Here is a 27,845-nt window from a genome sequence, read left to right as displayed (position 1 = left end):
TTCCAGCAAAACTAATGCTGTAATTAGTCAATTTGCTAATGAGCTGAGGTGTGAACAGCTTATGGTGAGGCAGGAGGAGCAGCTGTCCCACAGGCACAGCGTGCCTTGCGGGCAGTGAAGGAGGAGCCCGTACAGAGGGGCTGTCGCCTCCCCAGCTGCCCAGCTCCTGGTGGAAGAGCTCTTGGACCGGTGAACAGGCTCTGGACACTTTTGGGGAGGGAACGTTGTTGTGAATGGATCATGACACAACTGTGGCCTGATTACAGAGCTGAGCAGCTCCCTCCACCCCCCCAAAAGCCATGTGTTAGCTGCGTCTGGAAGCCGTGTCTGTCACGCTGCTTAGCTGTGACAGCGCAGTCTGGGACAACGTACCAGTTTTCCCGGGGGATCCGCAGCAGAAGAGAGCACACTAGGAAGACATACGATGGCAGAGCGTGAGGCACTGCTTCCCAGGAGAGACGACGGCATGGGAGGGGGGAACGACATGCTACAGAGAACTCGGCTGCTAGGAGATGGTAGCACAGGCCTTTGGCAAGGGAGGTCCATCTTCACGCCCCAGGGCTGCTAACTCACTATTCTTTGCACTGCTTCAGGGGTGGAGGCATTCTGACTTGCACCAGTGACAAACCAGACAAAGAAAATAACAGACTGGGAGGAGAGGAAACCCTGCCCTGTGCAGCCTGGTCCTGTTCTCCACCTCCCTCTGCTCCACAGTGAGAAATAAACCCCCCAGTGCACTCCATTGGGCAGAGGCAGTCTGAGCCCAGCCCCAACTGCCTCGAGATAGCAACAAGGTCTACACACATGCAGCAGGAGAGCATCCTCCCTCTATTTTTTCTTTTTTTATGTAGCAAATCCAGCAAAGCCCCAAGCTCATGCGCTGTCCTTTTTGCAAGTGATTTTATTTTAAAACTGGAACACGAGTTCTCCATTTGTTTAACAAGTCCTTTTTTTTTTTTTTTAAATAAAATTAATTTATTCTACAGAACAGTAAACTCTTCCAGACTCTTCCCTATTTACAAATTAACATTTTTGCTTGCAGATCATTGCTTCCCTCTCCTTTTCCTATCCTGTGACACAGAAGGTGAAACATCAGCTGACATCTGAAGGTCTGTAAGGCAGTGCTCCCACCACAACCACCCGGCCTGTTGGGACCTCAGTGAAGAACAAGAATGACGATGTCTGTGCCACATCTGAAGGTCCCCCCTCATTCACCGTGTGTGTGAAGGAAGCAGGTCCATGTCAAACCCAGCCAGCAAGACCATCTGGCCTCTCCTGGCTGCATGAACTCCTCCGAGCTGGGTTTTAGCTGTGCTGAGGAAGGAGAAATACCCCCACCAGAGCAAACTGCTCCTGCTGCTGTTTGAAGGGCCATGTGTTTGGGGAGAAGATGGCATTTGCTGCAGGAATGAGATCTACCAGCCCTTGTCTCACGCACTCACGGGCCAGAAAGGCAGCTTTCACATTGCAGGAAGAGGCAAAGAGCCTTGGAGACACCCTCCCTGCCCTCTTGAAGTAGGAGGGACAAACAACTCCAGGGCTGGAGACATGCTTTGCTAGCTCAGGAAAGAAGGCACCTAAAAAAAAATTTGACCTGACCCAAAACTCCAGGCAAATTCAAGAGGTTTTGAGCTAGGTTGTGGCTTAGCTCATACCTCTCTTTGCAATAAGTGGTAACATCTAGCAGGGTGGGGCCTGCTCTACCTGGCGACCTATCCAGACACTTCAAAGCCACCTCGCTAAGGTCCTGCTAGACTGTCACCCAGGCCTGGCAGCCATAGGAGGAGCCAGGAGTCCTGGTGATGGGGAAGAAAAGCTGTGTGAGGCAAACGAAGAGGGACATGCAAGCACTGTCTGCAAGCAAAGCTGCCCTTTCAGAGGGTCTCCCACCCCACAGGAGGCACACAATCCTGGTAAGCAGCCTGGCCTGTAAAACCACCCTAAGGGCTTCAGTGACCTGTAGAAAAGCATCGACAACATTGTGCATACCTGGCCACAGCAGGTGTCTGCTGTACACTCTCTCCCAGGGCTCACCTCTATCAGGGGACCTCCTTTTTCTGCAGTAGATGCATGTGGCTGCACTGGTCTATCAGAAAGCCACCAAGAAGCAATGACCGCTGCAGTTCCTGGTCCTTCCCAGCAGCAGTGCTTCTACAGCCATCGCTGGCAGGGTTTTACCTTTGCTGGGGAGAGATTTCAGCCATCGGTGAGGGAAATCCTGCCTATCGCTGCAGTCAGCCTGGGCCAGCCCTCTGCACCGGCTGGCTGTTCACCCACCTGGTGGCAGCCCCATTGCTTTTGCTCTTCTTGGGCATTTCTATTTTTCTCAGGAAAAAAATAACCATCAATAGCATCTACTGAAGATGTGTAGTGTTTTCATTCCCGGGAGCCCAGCCGAACACCTGCAGGGTGAGGCTGCCCCTCACCTCGAGGCACAGCCCCTGGCCTCTCTCTGACACCGCCCCCCCCCCCTCCTGCCCCAAGACATCCCGAATGACTAACAACTGATGCAAAGCGGAGGCGTTGTCATATTTTTCAATGTTTGCCTTGAGCAATGGAAAATACTGCCTGGCTGCGATAGAGAGAAGGCAGAAGGCTGAGCCAATGCCCTTGCAGAAAGCTTTGGTTTTGAAAAAGCAAGGAAGAGAGGGAGCAAGAAAGGGGTTATCCACAGACTCTCTGCAGGTACAGCAAGGAGAGAAAGGACAAAGGAACAGAAACGGCCGGACAGCAGGAAAAGCCTTCTGCTAATGCAATTCATTAAACTTTGGAAAAAAACTTTTGGGAAACGCGTGCCCCAGAGGGAGCCTGAAAGCCAGCCTAGATAAACCCTTATGCCTCTGCAGTGGTGCCCTCTTGGGTGCACAGATCTGTGTGTGCCAGAAAAGCCTCTGCATGGGGATCTTCCATTTCCACGGTCATCCCAAAACCCCAGACCCCTCGGCAGCTGGTCTGCAGGGCAATGGTGCCAGAAGAGCTGTTGGCCATGCTGGGCTCTCACCCCAGAGGGGATGCGCTGAGGTGCTTTGGCTGGAGGATGGAGCCCATCACGGCTTTGGGCTGCCATCCCACGATGGGCATCCCCGGGAGGAGATACAGGGAGCGTGGCTTGGCCCCGGGAGAGCTCTTGGTCCGGAGGGAAAGAGAAGAGGCTGCAAGCTCCAAAATGGCACTGACGCTTTCAGCCTCCCAAACCCCCAGCACTGCCCCAACCTCGGGGCTGGCGTTGGGTCCAGCCGGGACATCACCTGCCACTGGCACGGCTCCTGAAAGTGGCAGGGAGCAAGAAGGACATCCCAGGTGGGTTGCTGGTGGTGGCAGGAGGAGGTGGCGAGGCTGGTGCAGCGGTGAGGGGCATGGGTGCCCTGCATCCCCCCACCATCCAGCCCCCAGACACGGCGGGGGCTCAGTAGAAGGAGTATTGGTTTTCCACCGCCCGGGTCCGGCTCCGGGCACCGTCAGCCTCGTGGTAGTCCTCGGCACTGGCGGCGGGGGGCTCCGGCCGGCGCTCGGCGCTGTCGCTGCGGCTCCGGGGGCCCAGGGCACCCTCCAGACGGTGGTAGGGTGCAGGGACGGTGACACTGGGGGCCACGGCCACCCCCTCGGCGGGCAGTGGGGCCGGCGGGCCGGTGGGCGCTGTGCTGCAGAAGTAGTGCGGAGGTGGCAGGTCGACCCGGCAGCCTGGAGGCTGCGACACAAGGGCTGGCGGGGGGCCGGTGTCTGCAAGGGAGACAGGAGCTTGACCCTCCAATGCTGCCTGGGGGCTTGCCCCCCACCGCCCCTTCACTGACACCATCCCATGCTCACTCTTTCCCTTGTTTGCCCTCTCCATCCTTGACCCTGTCCTTCCCCAACCCACCTTGCCCACCCTCTCCCACCAGAGCAGACTGCTCCAAGCCCCGCAGACCCCTCTTCTGCTACTCTCCTGCCCAAGCCAGGGGACTGACACCCACAGCCAGGGACACACGGGTCACCCTGGCACAGTCCTGCTGCTGCGTGGTCCTCCCTGCCCACCTTCAATGGGATAACGCCCACCTTGGTGCATCTCCAGAGCCACGCACACCATCATGGGCACAGCTTTAAGGAGGTGGGTTGGTGGGGCAATCCCAGGGATCAGTCCCTTTTAGGTCCACGCAAGATCCCAGCCCAACCACCAATCCAACCCTCCACAGGCAGCCGGGCCCCTGCCTGGCCCCGGCACCTACCGGGCAGCGGGCTCTGGGCCACGACGTAGCTGCGGAGGGTGATGTCAGCCGCACCGCCCGACTCGAGGGGGATGGGGTGTGTGTGGAAGTGGCGCAGCATGTCGAAGATGGTCTGGAACCAGAGGTGCTGGACGTGGCACTGCCCGCTCTCGTTCAGCGACAGGCGGAGGTGCTGCAAGCGCAGGAGGCCAGCGGGTGAGCCGGGGATTGCAAGGGTGAGATTCGTCCTTGCAATCAGCAGAAGGAGCCACTTCCATCAACCACGGGAGGTTTGCTCCCAGTGTATGTTATTTTTATCCTGCCTGGATGGGATGGTCTCCTGCTGCAGGATGTTTCCTGAAAAACCCCACTCACTGCAGCCCCAGGAGAAGTTTGTCCCCTCCTGGTGATGAACACCATATAGAAATGGCCAGAGAAGGGCAGCTGGGTGCAGCTGGGGGTGCTGCAGCCCCAATCCTGGTGACACAGACAGCCTGGGGAAGCTCACAGCCCACCTGAACTACTTCTTGCAGGACAGGTGACAAGACCAGGCAGTTAAATCTTAACCTCTCACAGCGTGTGCGCTCTGGTAGAAAAGGGATCTAGCAGAGAACTACATGTGGGTTATTTTTTTTATAGTGCATCCGTGTACTTCAGGACATAGAGCGGACAAGAAGAGGGCAGGGGATGATGTGCCAGGCTATGGTGGGATCCTGTGGGGTATTTAACTTTATGCCCATGTGGCAGGCACTGATTCAGCTGGGAAAGTGCTGAAGGGGCTGCGCGGGGTGCAGAGGGCTCTTGGGGGACAAAGGTGGTCCTGAGGGATAAGCTGCCGTGTTTGGGGTCACCACATGGCACCCGCTTGCATGCAGAGCCCCAGTAGGGCGGGAAGGAGCCCAGGGTGCCGGGCAGGGCTGGCACTAATATTCAGGGAGAAGCAGAGGACACCCACCTTTGCTTTCCCCTGGAAGTTGAAGGTCAGCACATATTCCCCTGGCCGCGTTTCGCTCTGCCGGATGACAAACAAGCCGTGGCTCCGGGCACCCCCAAAGAGCACCAGCTGAGCCGCCTTGATCCGCGAGAGAGTCCCATGGAACCAGGGGAAGTCGGAGAGGTTGATCTCCGCCTCCGCCTCACTGTCCTCTCCTGGCCACAGGGAGAGCAGGTTTTTAGGGAGCACCCAGACATTGCCCTCTCCCACCCCTTCCTCCTCCATGCACCCACAAGACTGAGGCACTGGGGCCGCATCCTGCACCCCGGTACCTGTGAGATGCCCACCAGCGGTGGGGGAGGACTCCAGTGTCTGCAGGAAGCTCTCCAGCGGGACATGGGTGAGGAGCTCCCCCAGGGAGTCCCTGCCCCGTCCGTGGGGCACAGGGACAGCAGTGGCCATGGTGGTGTTGTGAGCGCTGGGCAGGGCACATCTGTCTGGTGGCCTGGGCACATCTGGAAGGGAGTTTGTAGAGGGATGAGCTTGTGGCTCAGCATTACCCACCATCGCTGGACAAGGCTGGGGGCTGTCCTGCTCTGAAAGCAACTGCACTGGAGCACCCCTGGCTCCTGGAGACATCTCAGGGCTAGGTTATGGCTCTGGCCACAGCTTGGGGGGCTTTCTTTCAGCCTGTGCTGGGTCTCTTTCCCCTGGCATGACCAGGATGGGAGGCACACGTGTCTTGGTTGGGCATAGAGATGAGGTGGGGCTGTGCAGATGGAGGGTGCAGAGAATCCAGTGCCTGCAGCCAGGGACTTGATTTTCTGCACATACCAGGATGTACAGGGGCTATGTCGATGTGTTCAACAGGGGTGGGCCATCTCCCTGGGGACAAGCATGAGGAAGGGGACAGTGATGGACAGAGGAAGATCCATCCCCACAGCACCTGCTTCAGGCTCCTTAACTTTATTGCTGGCAGGATCTGGCCTCCTCCAAACCAGAACTGGCACCCAGAGACGCCCACCCTCCCCAGCGGGAGTTTTGCGCAGACATAGGTCCTTACCATCAGCCAGGAACTCGCAGCTGCAGGAGGACACCCTGCCCGGCAGACAGGCTCCCTGCGCGCAGGACGCCAGCTCGATGTCGTCCCCGCTGTCCCTGGGGGAAGAGCACAGAGCAGACGGTCACACGCTGGCTGCCACGCTGCAGGGACACGCACGCGTGGCACCTCCGCTCACAGGCATGTGACGGGGACTTGACCAAATGAAATTCCAGCTGTGATCTGACACCACATCCCGATGCTCCTCACTCCCTCCCAGAGGGGCTGCCACAACAGTTGCACCCGCAGCACTGAGAGGCAGAGCGGCCGGCAAAACAACATGGCTTTTTCAGGGTGAGAAACTGGCGTGGGAGGGATTAAACGCTTGAAAGCCCTCACTTCATGGGTCATGCTGGTCGGTCCTAGCTGCAGTATTTTGCTGCAACCTTGTTGGTTTGGATGGAAATCTGTTACCTTGACTTTCAGCACTTTGCTTTGCAAGACATCTGCACACACACGCACACTCCCACCACCCACTTCCACTCAAGGGTGCTTTCCCTTTCACCCTCCACAAAGGGAATTACCAACCCACAGGAATTGTGTCCCTAAAAGACACCAAAAAACCAAACCAGGAAGCCCAGAGAGAGACAGTGAGCAGGAACAGAGCAAGGGGGGGCCGCAGCAGCGTAGCCCCCGCAGAGAGCATCCCTGCTGCCCAACCCCTGCCCATGCACTTCAGCACCCTTCTTGCACAAGTCCCCCCACTTGCTCCACAGCCTATTTTTATCCTGGCCGCCGACAAGAGCCCGGCACTGCCAGAGCTGCCTGCAGCACTCGGCTACTCTTGCTTAATGGTGGCCACGTGGGCACAGGCAGCGAGGAAGCGGCTGCGTTAGTGGTAACGGCTCACAAGGGAGCTGCTGAATTATTTAGTGGCCAGTAAGTGAATCAGCCATTGGGAGTCATTCAGCTGCATCCAGTTAAAAACAAGAAGGAAGGAAGGAAACCAAAACCAACAGCGCTTTGCAGAAAAGCCGTCGACGGGCGCTCACGCAGCAGCTCCAGCGCGCAGCCCTTGGCAAAAGCATCAGGAGCTGATTGAAAATTCATTCTTGGCACCAAGCGTGTGTGTCGGTGTATTAAACAGCTCATTATTATTTGCTCTGGAGTTCATTATTATTTGCTTTACAGTCACGTCCGGAGGCCAAAGCGGGACTGCGCTGGGTGCTAAGCAAACATAAAAGGCTGGGAGGCTGCCGGCAGCAGAGCGAGGGGCTGGCGTGGGGCTGCTGGCAGCTTCTGCAATGGCTTGAGGCGAGCATGGCCACAGCACTTGGCTCCGGCTGGAAAACCGGCCCTGAAACAGGCAGTGGGGAAAAATGGCCGTTTCCCGGCCTCGCCTCCATCAGCAGCCCAGGCTCAACATCACTTCTTGAATTATATATTTTAAAAAACAGTAAAAGGAGCTGAAGGAGCACAGACCTGGAGTGCATTAGCGCATCCTCCCCATGAGATGCGGCCTCCGTGGTGACTGACCCCGCAGTGCCCAAACTGCCTCTCTCCAGCAGAAGGGGGCAAAGGCAGCCTGGAGGCATCTGGAGCCTCTCTAAGCCCCTGTTCCAAGCTTAAGCACCTTGTTTTGCCAAAACCGTGCCAAGAGCAGTACCAGGACTTCCCCAGAGCCCGGGGAGTGCCTGGGCTGATGCTGCCTCCCTGGGACAGGGTCTGTCTGAGCCAGCTGAAGGGCAGCAGCACTGGGTACATGAACCTCCCTACAGTGTAACCCAATGCACGGGCTGATGAAAAAGCAGATGAGAAGTTTTGGCAGAGTTGTTGTGACTCCAGTGACAGCATTAATACCACCATGATAGAAACATAAGTCTATTTAGCCAGCAGAATCTGAAATATATCATGGATGCTGGACTGGAAAAAAGCATAGAAAATAGCTCAAATATAGTATAAAAGCTTCAGAGGGCGGGTGTTAGGAGCTTCCCACATCGAGGGCTGCGTTCCTGGGTCACCTGCCTCGGCCTGGTGAGGCAACATGGAGCAGGAAAGGGTAAGCAAGTAGCCAGTGCTCTGCAAGGCTGCACCTCTGACGCACAGCCTGCTAACTTTGCCTCCAGACTTCTGCTGGCATGAGTCAGGGACTTTTTGTAATAACCTGAGTAGCAAAAATTACATCAGGGGTAATAACCCGTTCTCGGTGGTGAGGGCATCACAGCAGTGGTGAGCCTGGTCCCTGCACAGCACCTTCCTCCAGTGAGCCTTACCCGGGGTCAATGCAGTCCTGAATATCTGCCACCCAGGAGTGCTTCTGCAGGGAGTCGATGGTCTCCAGGATGTACTCAGCCCCGTTCTCCACCTGAAAGCAATGTGGGACAGTGTCAGGCTGCACCAGGGTCCTGCCACCCGCCCCGAGGCAAAGCACACCCGTAACCCAGCTGGACCCTCACGTTCACCTGCTGCTATTACACAGCACTTTGGTTAAATGGGAGAGGGTAAGTGCCCTGCCTCATCCCAGCAAAGGGATGCCGAGGGGTGACCCACAGAGGTGCTTTGGTGTGTCCAAAGGTGACCCCTGACCAAAGCCAGGGCTCAGAGGAAAAACCCCACCCCACCGTTATCAGCAAACGCATCATAAGGTTTTTACAGCCTCCATGGCAAAGTCACATCTGGCCGGTGGCATTGGGGGTGCATGGCACGACACTCCAGCACAGACAACATCCCTCACTTCTGGGCTGCCTCAGTGCCCCCCCAAAACTAGCTCTGCACAGGTTAAGCAGAAGCCATGCTGCTCTCTGCCCCAAAATCCTGCCAGGCCCCTAAACCCAGGAGTTTAAAACCTCTCTTCTGTTAGGCTTTCTGCCTGCTGGTCTGTGAGGCTTCCTATTGCAACAGGGTGGGAGAGAAACCCACTTAAACAGGAAAAAAAAAAAAAAAAAAAAAATCAGGATGCAAAAGAGCCTCCAAAATTGCAAGCCCAAAGGAGCTGGGCCTTTCCAGGGCCAGGGAGGACCCAGAAGTCCCACATCAGCAGCAGAGCAGCGGGTCTCAGAAGCCACGCCATGCGGTGTTTCCCCGCATCCCTCACGGACCCCTCGCACATCGCGTTCCCGAGCTGATGAAGCAGCCCTGACTCCGGGAGGGTATCGCATTGCCTGCTGAGACAACCTCCTAGCAAATTAAATTAATCACAAACAACTGAATCACTGTCCTGAAAATAAGCAGGGCGTGCAGGGAGCGGTGCCCAGCGCCTGGGCTGGGGCCGAGCAGCAACCTGCTTCCCTCCTGCAGCCCGAGGCTGTACATGGATCCTGCCCCGAGCAGAGGGGAAGGGGAGCAGCAAAGGTCTCCCCCACCCCATTTTGTTTAACCAGAGCAAAGGAGCCTCTTTGGCTTTCTGCAGGCAATGCATGAAGCTGGTGTGGGAGACAGGGCTGCTCTCTCACGCAGAGCATGACAGCAAGCGAAGCACGTGCAGGCCTTGGGTATTTTGCAAGTGCCTGCTTGTGCAATGGAAAAAAAAATGCATGTACTTGGTGTCTGATGGGTGGTGGGGACATGCTGCAGGCTAATTCTTAGGCAATTTGGCAGAAACTATTCCAGCGTGGCCTCCCCAAACAAGGCAAGGGCTTTTCCACCCATTCTAACCTGCCAAAGTGCAGCACGTTGCATGTGAAGGTTGAGATCGGGCTCCACATCAACCCCGTACACAGGAAGGCTGCTGGGAAACCATGGCACCCAGCTCCCTTTCTTACCCCTCTAATCTGTGCCCCAGCATCAAGGGGTGCTTCACCCCCTCTGTGAGTCCAGCCAGCAAAGGGGGAACACAAAAGAGCAGCAGGAAGATGTCCCAGCAAGAAGGGCCAGGACAGAAAATGAGCTACAATAATAAAGAATGTCGAGAATAGGGGAAAAGCATCTTGTGCCGACAGCCGTGAGAGGAGGGCAAAGGCTGGCTGGAATGGCAGGAAAGGGGCAGCAGGAGATGGGGAGCGAGCAGATGGGCTCAGTGCCGTGTTCGCTGCCTCGGCTTGCTCAAAGGATCGATTGCAATTAATTAACCCCATGGCAGGGTAAGCACCCTGGCCAGAATGGGGCAGGAGCAGGAGGGTACTTGATAAATCAGGCATTTTCAGACCGGCAGGGTTTGGAGCATTCCCCAGGGTAATTAAAGAAATGGCTGAAGCAGACACAGAGCTGCTAGTGGTGGAAGTAGAGAGCACCTCTGGCTTCAGAAGATGGGAAGAGGGCAATCCCAGAGCCCTCCTCCAGTAGCCAGAGGAACCAACCCTCCACAGGCACCCAAGGAAGCACCCCGGAGCTGAATCCCCCCAGCAGGGATCTGCCACAACCAAACCCTGTCAAACCCATCTGCTCGTGCTCAGGACAGCCCCAGGGGCAGGGAGAAACAGTGTCACATCCTCGGTGTTGGCCACACTTCGGACACCGATGTGACACTCCAGCAGGCAGGGTAGCAAGACATGGTTGAGATGAGACTTGTAAGGGATCTAGAAAACACGATCAGAAGTAGCTGATGAGCCATATTCCAAGAGCAGTTATTGATGGTTAATGGGTTATCGATGGCTAACGACCAAAGCTGAGCGATATGCTCAGAAGCACCTTCACACCAAGAACTCCGCGTGTGCTGCTCTTCAGTCATGATTAGGACAAAAGAAAAGCGAGGATGCCTAATCAATTCACAGATGACACGATGTTGCAAGTGTGTTGGAAGATGAGGCGAGAATTCAAATGAACTTGTCAAAGCTGAGAAATGCTCAGTGGAAGAAAAAGTCCAAGCCAGCCCCCACCTCAAGGACTTGGGTGAGCGCTGGGCTCACACCGATCATCTGGGCTAGGGAACTGTGACTCTGGAGCGGTTCTGCAAAAAGCACTGAGGGGTTACACCAGCCCACAAGCTGCATGTGAGTCAACTTCATCATTGGTATGAAGAAAGCAACTGGATCAACTTGGGCTGGATAAAGAGGAAGAAGAAAGGAGAAGCAATCAAAGGAGAAGCAATCCTTCCCATCTGCTCCTGGCCAAGGCACCATGTATGTTTTGGGGTATTTTCTCTCCAGAGGCCGCAACAAAGCGAGGAGGACCTTGGGCTGGCCAGTCTGGAGAGGAGAAGAGGCATGGGGTTGGTCTTTGAGGCACAGAAGACAACAGCTGAATCAGCCTCCATGTCCATGGTGGACACTGACCACAGCAGAGGTTGAGGCTGAACAGCATGAAGCCCTTGGGGCAGGGAGGGTGCCCTGAAGGAGGCTGCCAGGAGAAGGTGTGGGACCTTTACAAGGAGCTGGGTTTGATGGAGAGTGATTTCCCACAGGAACGTGCGCCAGGGCCAGGCAGGATACCAGGCGCAGGGGCTTTCATGAAGCCAAGCTTGATTTTTAACTTCCTCTGCTTTCACAGTTTTCTAAGCTTTTAAGCAGGTTCATTCAGCCGGAAAGCCTGGCCTCTCTGCTCTGCCTTTGCCACATGCTTTTAGGGAGAAGCATCAGGGAGAGAGGTGCTTTTTTAGCAGGGATAGGACACAGAAATCCTCAAAACACTGGTGTTCCCACACATACACATGCCACCTCCCAGCCAGGCAGGTCCAGCAGCTCTGATGGAGAGCATAAATCCACTAGCATGAGGCACAGCCTCATTAACTGGAGAGAAATGCCATCTCCAACAACATGTCCATCATCACGGTGGCACGATGCCCCCTGAGCTGGGACCCGGTGAAATTCAGCCCCGATCTGCTGTGACATGCTGCTGCCTTTTGGCAGAGCAGGAGGGAGCATTAACCTAATTAATACAATTCCATTGTATGATATAGAAAACTCTTTCTGGAAAGAGACTTTCACTCTCTGCTTGTGCTCCCAGACTCGTGTGGGGTGGTTGATCCTCAGAGCCTTGGTGGCCCCACGCAGCCATTCCCATCACCCCATGTCCATGAAATGGCCACCATGTGCCACAGATTCAGGGCAGTGGCAGTCACAAAACCACAGGCAGTCACAGCAAAGAGCATTTCCCCTTGCATGTTGTCTCTGGACACTAATTTAACCTGTCTCCTGGTGACACAGAGAAGGAAAACCCCATGGTAAAAGCCAGGCAAACAGCTCAATCCCAAAATACCTGGTCGTCAGGTGGAGGTTGCATCATTTTTGGGGGGAGGGCGGCACAACACAGGGAGGGGAGGCAGCGATGCCGCGGGGAGTGTTAGTGCTGTTGGCATCTCAGCTCTAAAAACCAAGGCAACAATCCCCTTGGGGACTAAGCATCTCTGCAGTGGGGGTTGGATGTGGGTGCAGATGGGGTTCCCGTTGGGCTACGCGCTGCTGCCGCCCTGCTCTCACCTTTAGGACGAAGGTGTTGTCTTTGTCGGGCATCTCCAGTGGCATGGTGGTGCGGACCTCGATGATGGCCGACAGCGGGATGCTCACCTTGGGTTTGGAAGCCTGGGAAAAGAGAAACAAAAAAAAAATATTAAAAGAAATCAATCAATAAAAAAAAAAAGTCACTCAATTGAATCAAAGTCTCCCAGGGGACAATGCAGCGGGGCTCTCAGAGAGGCAAGATCACAGCTCAGCCTGCACGGTTATTACGGGGGGGTGGGGGTGGGAAAAAAGCATTGATTTCCCTCATGTGCCTGATAACTCCAAGCTCTTTTAATTAAACCAAGAGGAGGCCCGGTGGAAGATAGGGAGGTTAGTGCATTTAACTGCCAAACCTCTTCCTTGCTCCAGCGCAGGCTGATACACCGGCTCTGCCAAGACCACTTGTTTATCTCCTTTTTAAACCCTCTCCCGATGGAGATTCACCGCAAGAGAATTGTGCTATCTGATGGGGGATGGTTCCTATGCAGAAAGGAGCCCAGGAGGACACCCTGTTTATCCAGCACAGGCGCAGCATTTCAACCGAGAAGCTACAACGCAGCAGCCTTAGCCATGGAGGGAATTTTAATTACATTAAAATAAAGAAAAATGAATTTCCCCTGGGGCCCCCAGCACTTGCTGAAGCCTCAATATGGGGCAGGACCCGGTGCCTCCCACTCAAAGTCTCTGCTGAGCAACAAATTCTCCAGATATTTGCTTTAATTATAACAAATCCCCCCAAAGGAGTGCACAGAGCTGCTCCTGGGGGCTGGTCCCCTCCAGGGCTCTGGGATTCGGAGCATCGTGGCTGCAGGAAGCAGAGATGCAATTTAGTCACCGAAACCTGCGCCTGGTGCCTTGGGTGCACAGGGTGGGACGAGGGCTGCAGGTTACCAACAATGGGTTCAGTTCCCATTTTGGGGGGGAAAAAAGAAATAAATCCAAGACAGAACAGGAACTGCTTTTTCCCCTCTGGGACGTTTCATTTCTGCCAGCCCCGAGGGCCCCAGCACTGCCCTGACAAGCATCTTGGCCCTGCAGGGCTCAGCCCTGCCCTGGGGAATTTTTCTGTCTCTGTGTTTGCACAGAAGATCAGAAAGGAGGAGGCAACTGCTTCGAAAAGAAAGAAAATAGGGTGTTCATTCACCAGTGAGCCAGAGAAGGGTCTTCTCCAGAAGAGCTCTTCCCTTTAAAGATTTAAAGACATGACCATAGTTTTTATAGGGCCTACGCAAAACAAAGCTGTGGGCTGCTGAAGCAAAAAGCCATTTTCCTCCAGCTGTGCCAGACTGGTGCCACTTTTACAGCTGAATCATTTGCCAGATGGAAAGCAAGATGGGATGAGGGGAGAAAGATGTAAACCAAAGCAGGGTGTGATTATAACAGAAGAGCAGACAATGTTCATAAAAGTTGCCATAAAATAATTTCAAAATTGATTTTTAGAGGCAAATCAAGATACACTAAAAAAAAATCCCTCTATGAGCACTCTCTTAAATGTTTTAAGAGCAGCAGTTGTTCCATTTTAACCTGAGTTTATTGCCCCTTTGGTGGGGCTGACGTGCCATCGCTGTTCCATGCAGCCCGCACCCACCGAGCTCACCGCATCCTCCGTGCATCATGCCATGGACACGGTGGTTTCCTCCCAGCCGGGGCTCGTGCAGTCCCTGGGCTGAGGAAGCCCCCCGAGCCAGCTACCAGCGATGCACCCCATCCATACCGGTGCTAAGCTGCTCTCTAGAGAGACGCACTTGAGTTTAAATTCATGTTTTATATTTTATCAGGGAAGATGCGACTGTTAGGCAAGGGGCACGGACTAACACCAACAGTGCCAAGGTTCATTTTGGCCTCAGAAAAATAGAAAATGCTGTTGAAAAGTATGAACTATCCTTCTGTCCCCATGTATAATGTATAGATCCATCCCTCTACCAAACGGAGGGTCACCGGGGGTTCAGCGCACACCGAGACTGATGGAGCAGCAGCCCCCAGCGCGTGCCCGGTGTGAGGGCTCGTGTTGGCCCAGCTTTGCTATCAAGGACTGAAACGTAAGCAGGAAAGTCCTGGAGAAGATGAAGTAAATGAGACTTTTCTTCCCTGGGTATTTAAATAACCTGAGATTTCATTACCAGCACATACAGCTAGTAAAGCCCCAGGGAACAGCTTACTATTTGCCCTGTGCTCTTCAGAGAGGAGAGTGCACAGCACAGATGAGGCACAATCACAGCACAGGCGAGGGTTTGGCAGCACAAGGCATCCCTTTGCTCAGCCCAGGAGTGAAGGCGGTCTGAAGGTCTCATAATCCACATTTCTTGAGAAAATGGCTCCACGACTCAGCCTTTCCCCCAGGAAAAGAGGGACGACATTTCTTGTATTGCGTGCAGGGAGGGGTGCGTGTGAGAAGGGGAAGGAGGACATGCCAAGGACACACTGCAGTGAAAACCAGCTCCTGATTTTGAAGCTTTCATTGAAATTACAGAAGAAGAAAAGATACAGGCAAGGAAAAGTGATATTATGAGTAATTCAGTGCTCCCCTGGCCAGGAGGGGAAGTAGCTGGGGCTGTCTGGGAGGAGAGCTGCAAAACCCATCCATGGTGGTGGTGCTCCAGCCCTGGAGGGCAACAGCGGTGTCTTCTGTCCCCAGCATCAAACAGCTGCATTGGTGGTGGCCTTGCAGATGCAAAATTACTCCAGATGAATTATTATTTTTAAAAGGAAAAAACCTGCTTTCAGAAAGTAGACAAGTGACCCTCTGAGATCTAAAGCACAAAGCCCAGGCAGCAATCCCAGCCATACTGCTGCTGTGTGAGCCACCAGTCTGACACATCTCTGCAACACGGTAGAAGAGCAAAAAACATCTGGATAGCCTGGACACCCCACATCTTGATGGGGGAGTGAGCTTTTCCACCAAGACTGATGATATTTGGGGGCTGAAGGACCAGGCAGAGGCTTCAGCATCTCTCCCAGGGGCTGTGGGGAAGGAGGGGGCTATGCCCTGGGAACAGCAGCAACTGGGGCTTTGCAGGTTGGCTGGGTTTCAACCACACCATCCCTTCCATTTGCATCTCAGACACCCAGCACTGAACCCTACTCTGGACCAGAGCTGGATTTCATCCCAGCTCGTCAGTGGAAATAACAAAAACCTCAAGCAAAGCCCAACTGCTGCTTGAATTGCTCAGAAAAACAACAGTGGAGAAGAGCCAGGACTTACCTTTGGAGGGACATAAAACTCAAGGAGGAACCTCTCTCCTTCCACCTTCACCGCTTTCCGGAGCAGGAGGCGGCACTTCTGCCACTGTGAGCTCCCCACACAGTTCGTGTCGTCGGCCACCATGTAGCGAAGCGTCCCCTCTCTCTGGATGTCCACCAGCTCCACCTTGGAGGAGGGCACCTTGGACAGTCGTAGCTTGTGAGTCCATTTCTCCCGTGGATCACCAGGCTCCTTGCCTCCAGAGGGCCACGGCTCCCTCTCGGCTCTCCGGCCACCCGGGGCAGCCTCAGCACCAGGCTCCGGAGAGGACTTGCGATGCCACATCTCCTTCATGCCATCCACCACACACAAGCTCATGTTCCTCAAGGAGAAGCCTTTCTTGAACTTGGGCTTGGTGGCAGCGTGGATGGAGACGTCCTCCGAGCTGCGGGACTGGCCGTAGGAGGACACCTTGCGTGCCTGCACCTGCTGTGCCGGGCTCAGGTACCGTCCGGCACCCAACGGGGTGTCCATGCTATCCAGGGACTCAGTGGATGTCTCCTCCTTTCTTGGGGTGACCTCACGCCCGTAGGGAACGTGGCAGTTCTGCAGCCCCACGAAGGGCACGATGTTGTACTTGGTGGGGGAGTCAGACACGAACACCCGGCTGACCTCCAGGCTGAAGATGTCCAAGAAATTGGCAGCGAAATGGTGGGAGAAGGAGGTCTCTGCCCCGGGGGTGTCGTAGTGGGGGTTCTCCTTCAGGAACTGGCAGAACTTCTGGGCAAAGTCAACGGCGGCTGCCTGGGCATGCAGCTCGCAGAACTCCCTCCAGTCGGGGAGTGGGGAGGAGGGCTCCTGGCACAGGGCATCGCCGTTCATGGCTGCCCCATTCCACCTGCCGGCAGGCTGTGGGGGCAAGGGGACAGCATGAGTGCAGGCATGGCCAACCCACCCCGCGTGGCCATGCCCACCCCCGCCTCCCCAAACTGGAGTCTGGGTCTCTCCCCACCATGATGTAAGAGCAGGTTTGCAGCCCTGGTGCAAAGGGAAACGCCGTGGGAAAGTGTTTTTGTGCTGTTTCCCCTCCACCTTGTACGCCGGAAAAAGTCTTGGCCCCAGCAGCAGCCATAAATTGTACTTATTTTACGATTATGACCATGCAAAAGCATTATTGATTTCTCATAAAACCGCTAAGGAGTCCCTGACCGGAGGAGCCCAGGGGGATTCGCCATCAGGATTTCTCTTGCCTGTGTGTTCTACCTGGGTACAGCAGCAGCTCTCCCACGGGGTGAAGGAGCACCGAGCATCCCAGTAGCGCATGGGCACACAGGGCAGCACCCTCCCCTCCGCACCCAGCAGCTGGTCCCTCTCCTTCTCCATCCCTATTTCTGCCCTGATCCTTTGCCACATCAATTTTGTTATTGTTTTTGAAGAGACACGGATCTTGCTTCTTTGGTTGGCAAAGACGGGCCCAACATGCTCTGCCAGAGCTGCTCGTTCCTGTGCTTTATAGCCCAGACCCTGCTCGGCCGGTAACATCTCACCTGGGGCAGGTGCTGCTCTCGTGTCCCCCAGCCATGGCTGAGCCCTCCCTGTCCCATCACACCTCCATCAGACCGAGCCGAACGGGAGCTCAGCCCCTGCCCCTCGCCCTCCGTGCTGACCATCAGGCACTGTGGTGTGACTGATAACCCCAGGACAGGTCCTCAGCAGAAGCCAACAAGTAAGTAGGGTACAGGGGGAAAAAACCCCATAAGCCATGTGTGCATCCTTCGCTTTGTGCTAATGCTGCTCTTCCCAAACGCGTACCTAGCTTTGGGCAGCTTGAACCACCTCCTGGGGGGACCCTAGCAGTGACTGCATCACAAAAATCATCTCCCAGTGCTGAGACTGCTTGTGCCTGCTGGTGATGGTGAGCTGTGCCCAGTGAGCAACTGGGGCACTGCTCAGCCCATGTCCCCAGACACAGTCCGTGTGTCCAGACACCCCTCCTTCCCCCTGAGGGCAACAGTTTGGCTAATCCACCTCAGCTGGCTCAAATACAGAGCCCAGAGGTGTCAGTGGCTGCCATGCTCCAGGCCCCTGCCTTCTGTAGTGCCTCCTGCCCGGCACTCGACAGCCAGGGACCATGCCTGGGGAGCCAGACTTCTGGAAAAACAGGACAGTTCCCCTGGATATTGCTGTTCTCCATTCACAGAGCAGCTCTTTTGCTGGCGAGGGATTACTCCTGCTAATAAATCACGCGCAGTAACCCGCCAGCAGCTTACATGGCCAATAATTAATTACTGCTCGGATGAACTGCACAAGCTACGGGATCGGGGCAGGCACTGGGGACTGGGATAACCCGCTCCTTGTCCTCCAGACCCCAACCACGTCGGTCACCAGACCCCAGGTGGGACCGAGCCCCGAAGACTGTGATCCAGTGCTGGTTGCCATTTCCCCAGCACATCCCTATGGAGATGAGACACTGTCTGACCCACCAGCACAAATCATCTGAGCTCTCTGGGAGTACCTCCATCCCTGGAAGTGGCTCTCAACCCCCCTCAAACAGGGAGAAACTCACACAGGCAATAAAAGCGCTCGATGGAAAGAGAAAACCTTGAGTTGCTTCAGAGCCAGAACCAGGGGAGCTTGGATTTTCTGCTGTCTCGTAAGGACCATGCAGCTTTCCCCTCAGCAACATCTCTGCCCCCCACATGTGGCACCTTTTGAGGCAGGGATGCTGCTCCGTGCTCCAGCTGTGCCAGGGAGGCATTAAGGAGAGGGTACACACATGGCCATTGGAGACCCACACTGGCCCCCCACATCCCACAGCACTGCCACCAGCCCCAGCAGAGCTCTGGCCCCTGCAGAAATCCCTGTCAAGGCTCTCCTCAGCATCGCAGGGCTTTCCCCAAGACCTGAGCAGTCCTGCTCACAGGGATCCATGCCAGCTGGGAAAAAAACAACCATCCCTGCAGTTTAGGAGCAGTATCTGAATTTCCCCAAGAGACAGTAGGAAAGCAACAGAAAATGCAAAGCTATTTGTTACCCGCCCAGCAAATGCAATTCCTACTTATCCATCCATCATCAAGCAGAGAATTTAAAGACTCCACTTGCAGCAGCGACTACTGCCCTTCGGCTTTAAAATTCACAGCCCCAGCTCCCTGCCACCACCCCTGGAGCTGCCCTGGCACCAAGCCACGGGCCAAGAGTATTTGGGCTCGGGGAGGAAAGGGGAGATGATGACCTGCTGATCCAAGTGGTCATGGTGAGAGGGAGGGGGAAAGGGTGCAAAAAGAAAAGAGCAGAAATGGGCTTTGAGGGGGGAGGGAAGAGAAAGCTCCACAGTGATGGGTTTAATTGCATATGCCAGAAGGGATCAGCTCAGCTTTGCCCTGGGGGTTGAGCCCTGGGGTGTCCCCCCACACAGACTGGGGGGAATGCTTCTCCCCATCAATCTCTCCAAGAGGGACCGGTGCTACTGAGCAGGGCCTGCCTGCCTGAAACAGAGGGATGGCAAGCCGAGATGCAATGGACTTGAACAGATAAAGGAAAAAAAGAAGGAGAAAAAAAAAAAGGCACTTCAAAAAAAGATAAAGCCCCAAACAAAAAGCGTCGCCACCCAAGCACCACAGCCAGGCTCAGGCTCGGAGACACGCACACAGAGGCATCACAGCATCTTCCTTTCATCTGCACGGGGATGACAGACTTTAAAAGGCCAATTTATAAAAATGAAGCCTAGAGGAGAGACATCTGGCAGGTCTGAGGGAGCAGGGGGGATTGCTAACCCTGTGTTGCATCTCCAGCCCCCCCTGCCCAGAACAGGTCTGTGAGCCCCTGGCCAGGACCCCACAGTGGAGGCTGGGAGCAGGTGGGGTGACTGGGGGCAGCCCCCCAGGACCACAGAGCCATCACTGCCCCAGCACCCACCCCAGCACGTACACATTCACCTGATTTCTGCAGAAAGCAGGCTCCCAATTATCTGTGTAGATTTACCTTTAATCTCGGTGCCTCCATTCCCCTCCATACCAACAGCACTGCCCCACTTCTTGAAATAACTTATCATGCCACAGACAGCATCCCCGGGCAGAGCAGTGGAAGCAAAGACGAAAATAAGCTCAAGATGAAAATAAGCAGCAAATCTGCGATTGCTTTTTGGAAAGCAAGGGCCATCCGCTTCCAGCCCAGCTTACTGAGGGTTGCAGTGTGCTCCTGAGCGCCTTTTGAAGGAGCCAGACCCCTTTGGAGGGGCTACCTGCTGACTCCAGAGCTGGCTCAGGGGCCACAGCCTCGAGGCCCTGGCCTGAGTTACACGAGAGCACAGACATATGAATATATAAAATGAGATTTGTTGTCAAAGGGAAGCCACAGAGTGGCAAAGGCTGGTGATGGGCTTCTAACGCACCTGCACGAGTCCCCAAACACCTCCCAGGGCAGAGCTGTGCGCTGCTGTCGCTGTCACTTGGGAAAGCAAGTTAAGGTTTAAAAAGGAAGGAAGAAACAAAGGATTTCTAGGGATCGACCAACTGGAAATCCAGGTTGCAATCACAGGCAAAAGCCAGGTGCTGGCAGCGATGTTATGACAATCTCTCCTGATAAGCTGTGCTGATGCATCCCTTGCACCGGGGATGTGTGTCGGCACACACAAGTAGAAAGATCTGAAAGTCGAAGTAAGCTACTGACCTCAAGAAGAAATGAAATTTAAACGGTCAGCAGAAGCGTAAGATACAATGAAAAAAAAGTCTCTGGTGAAGTAGGAGTCAGGGAGAGATGACAAAGCCACTGGGATTTGCTGAACCAGAGAAGTGGGGAGGAACCAACATCTAATGAGGTGTTAATAACCCGAACACACAATGCTGGTCATGGGATATCCGAAACAGCCAGCCCAGCACTTGCTCCGAGGGCTTTATTTAAGGAAACAACCCTAATAAAGAGATGTTTCCCTTCCACCCTGCACAGCCCAGCCAGGCCGGGCCAAAGTGATCTGAAATTCAGTGGTAAAAGATACTGTCTGATAGAGGTGGTGAGAAGCAAGTCTGTCTCCCTCCATCTCCGCCTGTGTGGGAGAGCTCCCAGGGCCAAACCTGGGAAAGGGGGGGAAGAGCCTGCACGAAGGGTCTGCAGCAAAGCCCCGGCTGATGGGCAAGGAAGTCCCCAGCTTGGTCCCGGCTGCCCTGGCCCAGCAAGCTGCTTGGTTTCCAGCAAGACCGACGCCACCCAAAGCCCCGGCTGGCAATCCCGCGGGAACGGCGTGAGGAAACCCAGGCACCTGCTCCCCCAGAAAAGCGCCTGACCTCAGCGTGCTGGGCCAGGGGAGATCCCCAAGTCACGAGCAGGTCCCAGAGCAAGGCGACACCTCGGCGGCCCCCCGGCAGCAGGCTGCGAGGTGACGCTCCTGGCAGGCAGGCAGGTCCTGGCAGGCAGGCAGCCCCTCTGGCAGCTCACAAGGGAGCCCGGTGCCTGCCTGTGTGGCCCCAAGGCACTGCCTGCCCCGGGCAGATGGGAAAATAGCTAAAACAGGGATGGGGACTGCCCTCGGGGACAGCAGGGCAGAGCGAGCAGCACGCAGGGCTCAGGGCTGATGGCAGAAGGGAAGCAAGTGCATCGTCTTTGCTCTTACTGCGCAAGCCCAAAGGGACAGGGGACACATTGGCCATGGAGCTGATGTCCCCCCCCTTCCACAGCAGACACCTGAAGCATGCAAAGACCAAACGACGTCCTCCCAGGAGCTTCCTCTGCCACCTTGAGGGGCTGGGAAGGGTCCCAGTCCTCAAGACCCATCAGAACTTTAACACACAGAGGCTGAGCTGAAGAAGAGAAAGTCACGGGGGAAAAAAGCAAAAGTTATCTGCCCTTGTGTGTTAGACATCCCTTCAGGCCCACTTATATCCCCATCACAACCCCAGCGTGGGATAAGCTGACTGCTCTCTGCACTCCTCATTGCTCCATGCACTATTTATACCCTATAGATCTTAGGCTGGCTGAATCAGGTAGAAATGGAAACAATCTTTGTTCCTCTCATTTACTGTCCATCCCACTAAAATATTAATTGAACAGCATTTTGGCCTCAAATTGAATGGTCAAACTACCTTCCTTGAACCAATCCCCCATTAAATGCATGCTTTGACTCCCTGCCCAGACACACTACAGGGCCCTCCTGTCACCTGCAGCCTAGAAAACATCTGTGCGGCATGAAAACACTTCTTGGGCCTTTTTCCGCTGCCTGATGAGGGGTTCGTCCAGCCGCAGCCTTAGCTGGAGCAGCTCTCGTAACAGATGCCCCCAAAGAACCCAGCAGCCTTGGATGGCTGTTTTCCAGGGCAGGGTTTTGGGGCACAGACACTGAAGGGAGACATTTCCAAAAGATAAAAATGGGCAAGAAATGACCCTTTTCCCCCTTATCTTGCACATATGACGGTGTCCTCACAGCTCTGCGTGCAATCCCCTAGTTCTGCGTCCTGATGCCAACCCCGCAGGAACCAACGCTCCTGCAAATAAACCAGGCTTTGGGGGCTGCATCCCGCCTGCAGCAGCGCAGCTCCAGCCCTGCCGCTGACTTACTGAGCCCCCAGCCCGTGGCACTGCTCACGCTGTGCCAGGGACCCGCTCCCGGCCAGCGCCCCTCAGTGCTGGAGTGGGGACACAGACACTCTTCTTTCCCACATGCAGCCAATCTGCCAAGATTGGCCAGGCCGAGCTCAGGCCCATGGCAGTCCCCCAGCAAAAACAGATTTTCTCCATTTCCCACTATTTTGACCAACTTCATATCACAGGGTTGTTTCTTTCCCTCCCCTTCAAAATCTCCCCCAGTGTACATTTTACCTCCCGTGCTGACAGCTGCTGGAAAATAAAGACAAGTTAATAGACAGGATCCACAGGATCTTAGATAATCTCTTCCCCAGGTAATTCCATCCAGCTTGCAGGAAGCCACACTGCCAGCCCACGCGTGGAGCTGGAGCATCACCCAAGCCACTTAGCACACTGATCCAGGTACACCGGCGTAGGACCCGAGGGGTCCCAACCTCACCCATGGAGGGGGGGTCCCTGGTTTGCAGCAATGTGATGCTGTGCAAAGCATCGCTACAGCTGGGCATCATGAACGCAGCCTGGGGCTTGGAGGCAGCGTGCTGTGTCTGGAAATAAAGCAAAGACGACCCCCTCAATGCCCCAGAAGAACTGGCTATTTCTTGGAAAAAAAAAAAATTTTGGTAAAGGAGGTCAGAGGCTGCTGTCCTTCCTTCTCATTTGGGTGCCACCTCACCTGCCTGTCTCCGGCCGGGGAGCTTCCTGCAGAAAAGTAACCAGTCCAAAGTCTATTTTTAACCACCACAATAGCAGCGCCTCCCAAGAGGAGTGGTCGAAGCCCTGTCCCCAACCAAGCAATCTCACATTTCCCTCGCTAAGCCTAGATTTCCTTCCGCCCCTCAGCCCACAACAAAACCCTCCTCCTCCTCCTCCTCCTCCTCTCAGCTTCCCGCCCTTGTACAACTATTTGCACATCCACCTCCAGGCTGGACCGCTGCTGGAGCCACACGGGAGCGGGGTGCACGGTGTCACACACACGTGTTATACATTAACTACTGACCTGGTACCTCAGGACAGACCCTTCCTGGACTCAGACATGCCAAATAACGGGAGATTTACCTGCTCACTCACCACCCTGAATGTACCTGAAACTCAGGGGATTTAAAGAAAAAGCCCCACGACATAAACCCAACTGCAGTTCCCAAACCAAGTGCAAACTCTTTTAAAGAGACCACTCTTGCCCTGTAGATCACAACACCATTAAGGGGCTCCTCGGGTGTTTTTGGGGAGTGAGCTGTGTGGGTCAGTGGTGCAGGCTGCCCAGCAAAGCGCATCCCGATGTGATACAGCACAGCCATCGCTGTGTGCCTCCGTCCTGGCTCACCGCCGGGGATCCCCCTTCATTAGTGCAGAGAACCCCCCAAGACTGTTTTTCAATTATGGCACATAATAAACATGGGATAAAGTTACATAGGTCTGTACAAAATTTTCTTATTATGTTTTTTTACTTTGCAGATCTAATTCCCCATACACATCAATGTCTCATACCCGCCTGCAAACAGCATTAAACTGCTGCCTAATGGTATCTGAGCTTGGGAAATTCAATTCTACCCAGCGCCTTACCCAGGACTGCTACAATCACTGCTAATTGCTTAAGTGGTGTATTAAGCAAAACACCTCATAAAAATTCCAGTGGGCTTTGAAACCCCCCCTCAACCAGATGATGCCAAAACACCCTGTTACGGCTGCCATCCCTGGCTGGAGATTCAACCTCAAATATGCATTTTCCATTTGCTGTGCAGGGGAGCTCCTGGGCAGGCAGCGCTTCAGACCCAGCGTGGCAGCCACGACCACGCAGGAGGGATTTACAGGCTGTGTCTGACTTCGCCGCCACCCTCCTTCCCGCTGTCCCGGCCAGGGCACTGCCCCGCTGCAGTGCCATCCCTCTCCTGACCCAGGGTCTTGTGTGCCAAATGCCACCAGGACCCGGTGTAACAGGGCACAAACCTGCTCACAAACCTGCTCCCTCTTCCCGATGGGACCCTGGAGTGGATGCACAGCGGGTCCCTTTCCAGGTTCCCCCCCCCCCGAAGCACATCAAGCATCTGTGGGCATTGATGGATGCAGGGATCCATCGAGTCACACCCCAAGCCCAGACCCTGGACCCAGCAGCACGTGTGCTCACACAGCAAGCGGATTCTCCAAGCCTTTCTGGTTTTCCCTTTAACAAAAATCAGGTCTGGGATGCCATTTTCCCTTTAGGAATAACCTCTCCTCCTCTCTGCTGTGATGGAGCCAGCTGGGATTCAAACCTGTAATTCCTGGGAGTCAGGGAGCACAGCAGGGGCTCCCCACAGCAGCAGGGTCCCCAGTTTCCCTCTGCCAGCCTCCGCTCTCCGCTCACACGAGGAAGCGGAGCACTGAGCCAGGCACAAGTCTCCAGCTCTTATCCCACCACCTCGCCGGCATCCACGGGCAGGGAAACAGGCCGAGGGCAAGTGAGGGCACCAGCGCGCAGGGGTGCCAGGAGGGGAGGGGAGTGGCCCTGCTGGCCTTTGGGCTGGAGAAGGGCAGGGAGGGCAGCACTGCCCCGGGGCATCCCAGACAGCCTGATTCAGCAAGACCAGCAGATATGCAAGCATCACTGGGTTTCTCTGCCTGCCTCGGGAAGAGGAAGAGGAGGAGGAGGAGGAAGGGCATTAGCCAGCAACATCCTCATCTTGAAGAGATGGGACATTTAGCTCCAAGGAGGAAGGACAAGAAGAGGTTGGACAAGACCACCCTGCCATGAGGGTGCATGAGGTGTGCTCACACCATCCAGGAGAAGAAGGGACAGACAGAAAGAGGCCAGGAGGAGCAGCCAGAAGAGGTAACCCTGCAGTCAAGCAACCACGGCACCCCCGAGGGGCTTGCACTCGAGGGAGGCAGCAACTTTAACCGCAAAGCCTTGCCCAGAGCAGGACAGGGGAGGCTCCATCCTGCAGCCCCCAGGACTGATTTGTCCCACTCGATAGCACAGGGGGAATGGTTGCCTTGCGTTCGGTGAGAAACCAGACACCGACAGGCAAACCCACACCCTTCTCAAATGCATGTCAACAGGCTGGAGCATCTCTGCAAGAATTATGCAACTTTTTTAGAAATAAGTTATTCAGCAGTCACCCCGGGCTGCACTGCAGCGTTACAGCAATGGAGAGGCACTGTGAAGCAACACCGAGGAACGCAAGAGGAGAGGTCCAAGAGTGCTCGCCATCCCATCTAAGCACATCTCCTGGCAGCACACCACCACGTGTCTGTGCAAACGCGATGGCCGAGGGCCCCAGGGCAGGAGCGCCGAGTGTTTCAGAGGAGCCTGGGTGGTTTAGGAGCACGATCCCTATTTAGAAGCACAGCCCCAGACGCCCAGCATTGCAACCATGGTCCTTCTCCACTCCTCTCCCAACAAACCAAACCAAAAATCCTCATGGAGGGGGAGCTTTGAGGAATCCACTCAAAGGAACAGTGGCAGGGCCTCCCAGGGGTTTTGGGCAGGGTGCTGGGTGGACACAGCAGTTTTACCTCCTCTCCTGTTCCAGTTCACAGGGTCCCCAAGGTGCCAGCAGGGCGGTTCTTCCAGGCCGAATGCATAACTTCAAATGATGAATTTCTACACTGAAAGGAGGGACCAGATCAGCTCAGAGGGCCCTGGAAGGCAAAGTTTTACACCGTCAAGCCCTGGCACAAGTGCAGTCATCCCCAGGCACATCTCACCCCTAAGCCACTGTCCTGCTGTACTCCAGCCTGACCAGCCACTTCAGCAGAAACTAGAAATAAGCAGAACGGCCAGGAGAGAAAGTCCCTCCAGCTTTCTAAAGGCCTTCAGGTGATGCAACCCATCCTCACCAGAGCTCTAGGGAGTTTGGGAGCTGCCGTTGCCCCACGGGTGTCCCCGGAGCCCCCCCCCGGGAATTGGAGGCACTGGCTGCCCAGGCGGGACCGGTGCTGCTCTGCCCTTGGCAGGACCCGGCGGGCAGGAGGAGGAAGCCCCTGCAAACCACCCAAAGCACCCTGCAACCCTCATGCAAAGCTCAAGCAAACAACAATGATTTGGAAAAAAAAAAAAAAAAAAAGAAAAAAGCATCCACGCGGGGTCTTGCGCGCTGTCCGTGCCCCCACCAGAGCATCCCCCCTCCGCGGGTGCCCCGGACCGGGCCGGGCAACGCCGGGACCCGGCGAGTTTCGCCTCCCCGGCCCGGCAGCTGCCCCCGGCGCGGTGTCTGCCCCCGGGGCGGCCCCAGCACCGCCCCCCCCCCCCCCGCCGGGGCTCGGGGCCGGCCGCAGGAGCGGCGATGCTCACCGGGGTGGGGGGGAAGGGACCAGCCGGGGTGGGGGGGTGGAGGGGGGAAGGCGGCGGCAGCCCCCGGCCCGCCCGTTCGGAGCCCCAGCCCGGCGGCGAGGGGAGGGGGCGGCCTGGGGTAGCCCCCCCACCTCCACCCTGCCGCAGGGGCGACCCTCCCCAGGCCGGCGGGAGAGGGAGGGGGGAGGCGGGGGGGGGTGCTCCGCGCTCCCGCTGCAAGCGGGGACCCTCCCCCGAGCGCGGGGGGGTCCGCTCCTAAACGGAGGCGGGAGGGAATAACCGAGAAAACAAGGCACCTCCCCCCTCCCCCCCTTCCTCCCCCGCCGCCAAACGCGGCCGCCATCCGGTACCGGAGGGATGCGCTCACCCGGCCCGGTGCTCGGGGCTCCCGGCGCGGCTCCCGGCGGGCCAGCACTGCCCGGCCGCCCCCCGCACCGCCCGGCAACGCCGCCTCCCGCCCCTCCCACCGCCCGCCGCTTTAAAGGGCCCCGCCCGGGCCCGCCGGGGGGTCCCGCTCCCCCCTCCCCGCCATCCCCGGCCCCAGCCCAACCCCCGCGGGGTGCAGCGCACCGGGCCGGGGTCCCCCCCGGGGTGGTGGGGGGGGGGGCGGCGGCACCCCGAGTGTGGGGTCATCCATCCCCGCCGACCCCGTTGCCTGTGCTGGGGCAGCATGTCTGCGAGGGCGCCCCAAATCCCCCAAGGACACTCCAGATCCCTGGAGGGCACCCCAAATATCCAGGCGGCACCCCAAATCCTCAGAGAGCACACCCCCCCCCCGCATATCCCCCCGAGTCCTGGGAGGGCACCCCCATGCCCTAAGACGGGAGAGCAGCATTTTCTCTCCCCATCTACCAGCCCCAAAGCTCATTTTTGCGCTGCATTTGCGAGGGTGTTTGGGGGGATCCCCCGGCACCCCCACATCCCCGGGGGTCCCGAGGCAGCGCTGCTGCCCGCGGTGGGCTCCGGGTGGAGGTTTGTGGGCCAGCCCCGGTGTTCGCCTCCGCTGCCCTGCTGACATATTTATAGGGCCCATCTCCGAGCACCTTCCTCTGCCAAGGGGGTCAGGACGGATTTATAATCCACATCTTACCGCAGGGGAACTGAAGCCCAGAGAGGTTTAAGTGATTTACTCAGGGGTCACATTACCGCGGGCTGCCTCCCAGACCCCGCACGGGCCCCCCCGGGCCTCCCCGCAGCGTGTCCACGGGGCGGATAAGGATGACTCACCAAAAAAAAAAAAAAAAAAAAGAAAAAAAAGAAAAAGGATTTGCAGGAGGAACAAATCCTTTT

General features: G+C 56.0%; 1 protein-coding gene across 7 annotated transcripts; it reads right to left on the bottom strand.

Annotated features, from left to right (window-relative positions):
* Positions 1-881: 881 nt before the first annotated feature.
* Positions 882-26,982, bottom strand: SH2B2 (SH2B adaptor protein 2). 7 transcript variants are annotated; one of them, XM_074890247.1, is made up of 10 exons: positions 26,923-26,982; positions 25,778-25,903; positions 15,734-16,621; positions 12,511-12,612; positions 8,431-8,522; positions 6,182-6,276; positions 5,451-5,633; positions 5,140-5,333; positions 4,206-4,377; positions 882-3,720 (listed from the first exon to the last, which is right to left on the bottom strand). In XM_074890247.1, the coding sequence occupies exons 3-10, from the start codon at positions 16,592-16,594 to the stop codon at positions 3,407-3,409; spliced, it is 2,013 nt and encodes a 670-aa protein (XP_074746348.1). In that variant the 5' UTR covers positions 16,595-16,621; positions 25,778-25,903; positions 26,923-26,982; the 3' UTR covers positions 882-3,406. The 7 variants fall into 7 exon arrangements, with proteins under 7 accessions (XP_074746348.1, XP_074746354.1, XP_074746352.1 ...); XM_074890253.1 differs by having other exon boundaries at positions 5,466-5,633; XM_074890251.1 differs by having other exon boundaries at positions 25,778-25,870; positions 26,923-26,941.
* Between the last annotated feature and the right edge of the window lie 863 nt (positions 26,983-27,845).

The sequence above is a fragment of the Strix uralensis genome, chromosome 20 (genome assembly GCF_047716275.1).
Source record: "Strix uralensis isolate ZFMK-TIS-50842 chromosome 20, bStrUra1, whole genome shotgun sequence".
NCBI lineage: Eukaryota > Metazoa > Chordata > Aves > Strigiformes > Strigidae > Strix > Strix uralensis.
Note: the sequence above shows the minus strand (reverse complement) of the source record. Positions and strands in the feature narration are given on the sequence as shown.

What these genes read in the sequence shown, in the direction of transcription:
- SH2B2 (XM_074890247.1), bottom strand. Translation starts at nt 16,594, where the DNA reads ATGAACGGCGATGCCCTGTGCCAGGAGCCCTCCTCCCCACTCCCCGAC. An exon ending in ACTTCCAGGGGAAAGCAAAG is followed by an intron (nt 4,378 to 5,139) that starts GTGGGTGTCCTC and finishes CTGCGCTTGCAG; the next exon opens with CACCTCCGCCTGTCGCTGAA. An exon ending in GGCCCAGAGCCCGCTGCCCG is followed by an intron (nt 3,721 to 4,205) that starts GTAGGTGCCGGG and finishes TCTCCCTTGCAG; the next exon opens with ACACCGGCCCCCCGCCAGCC.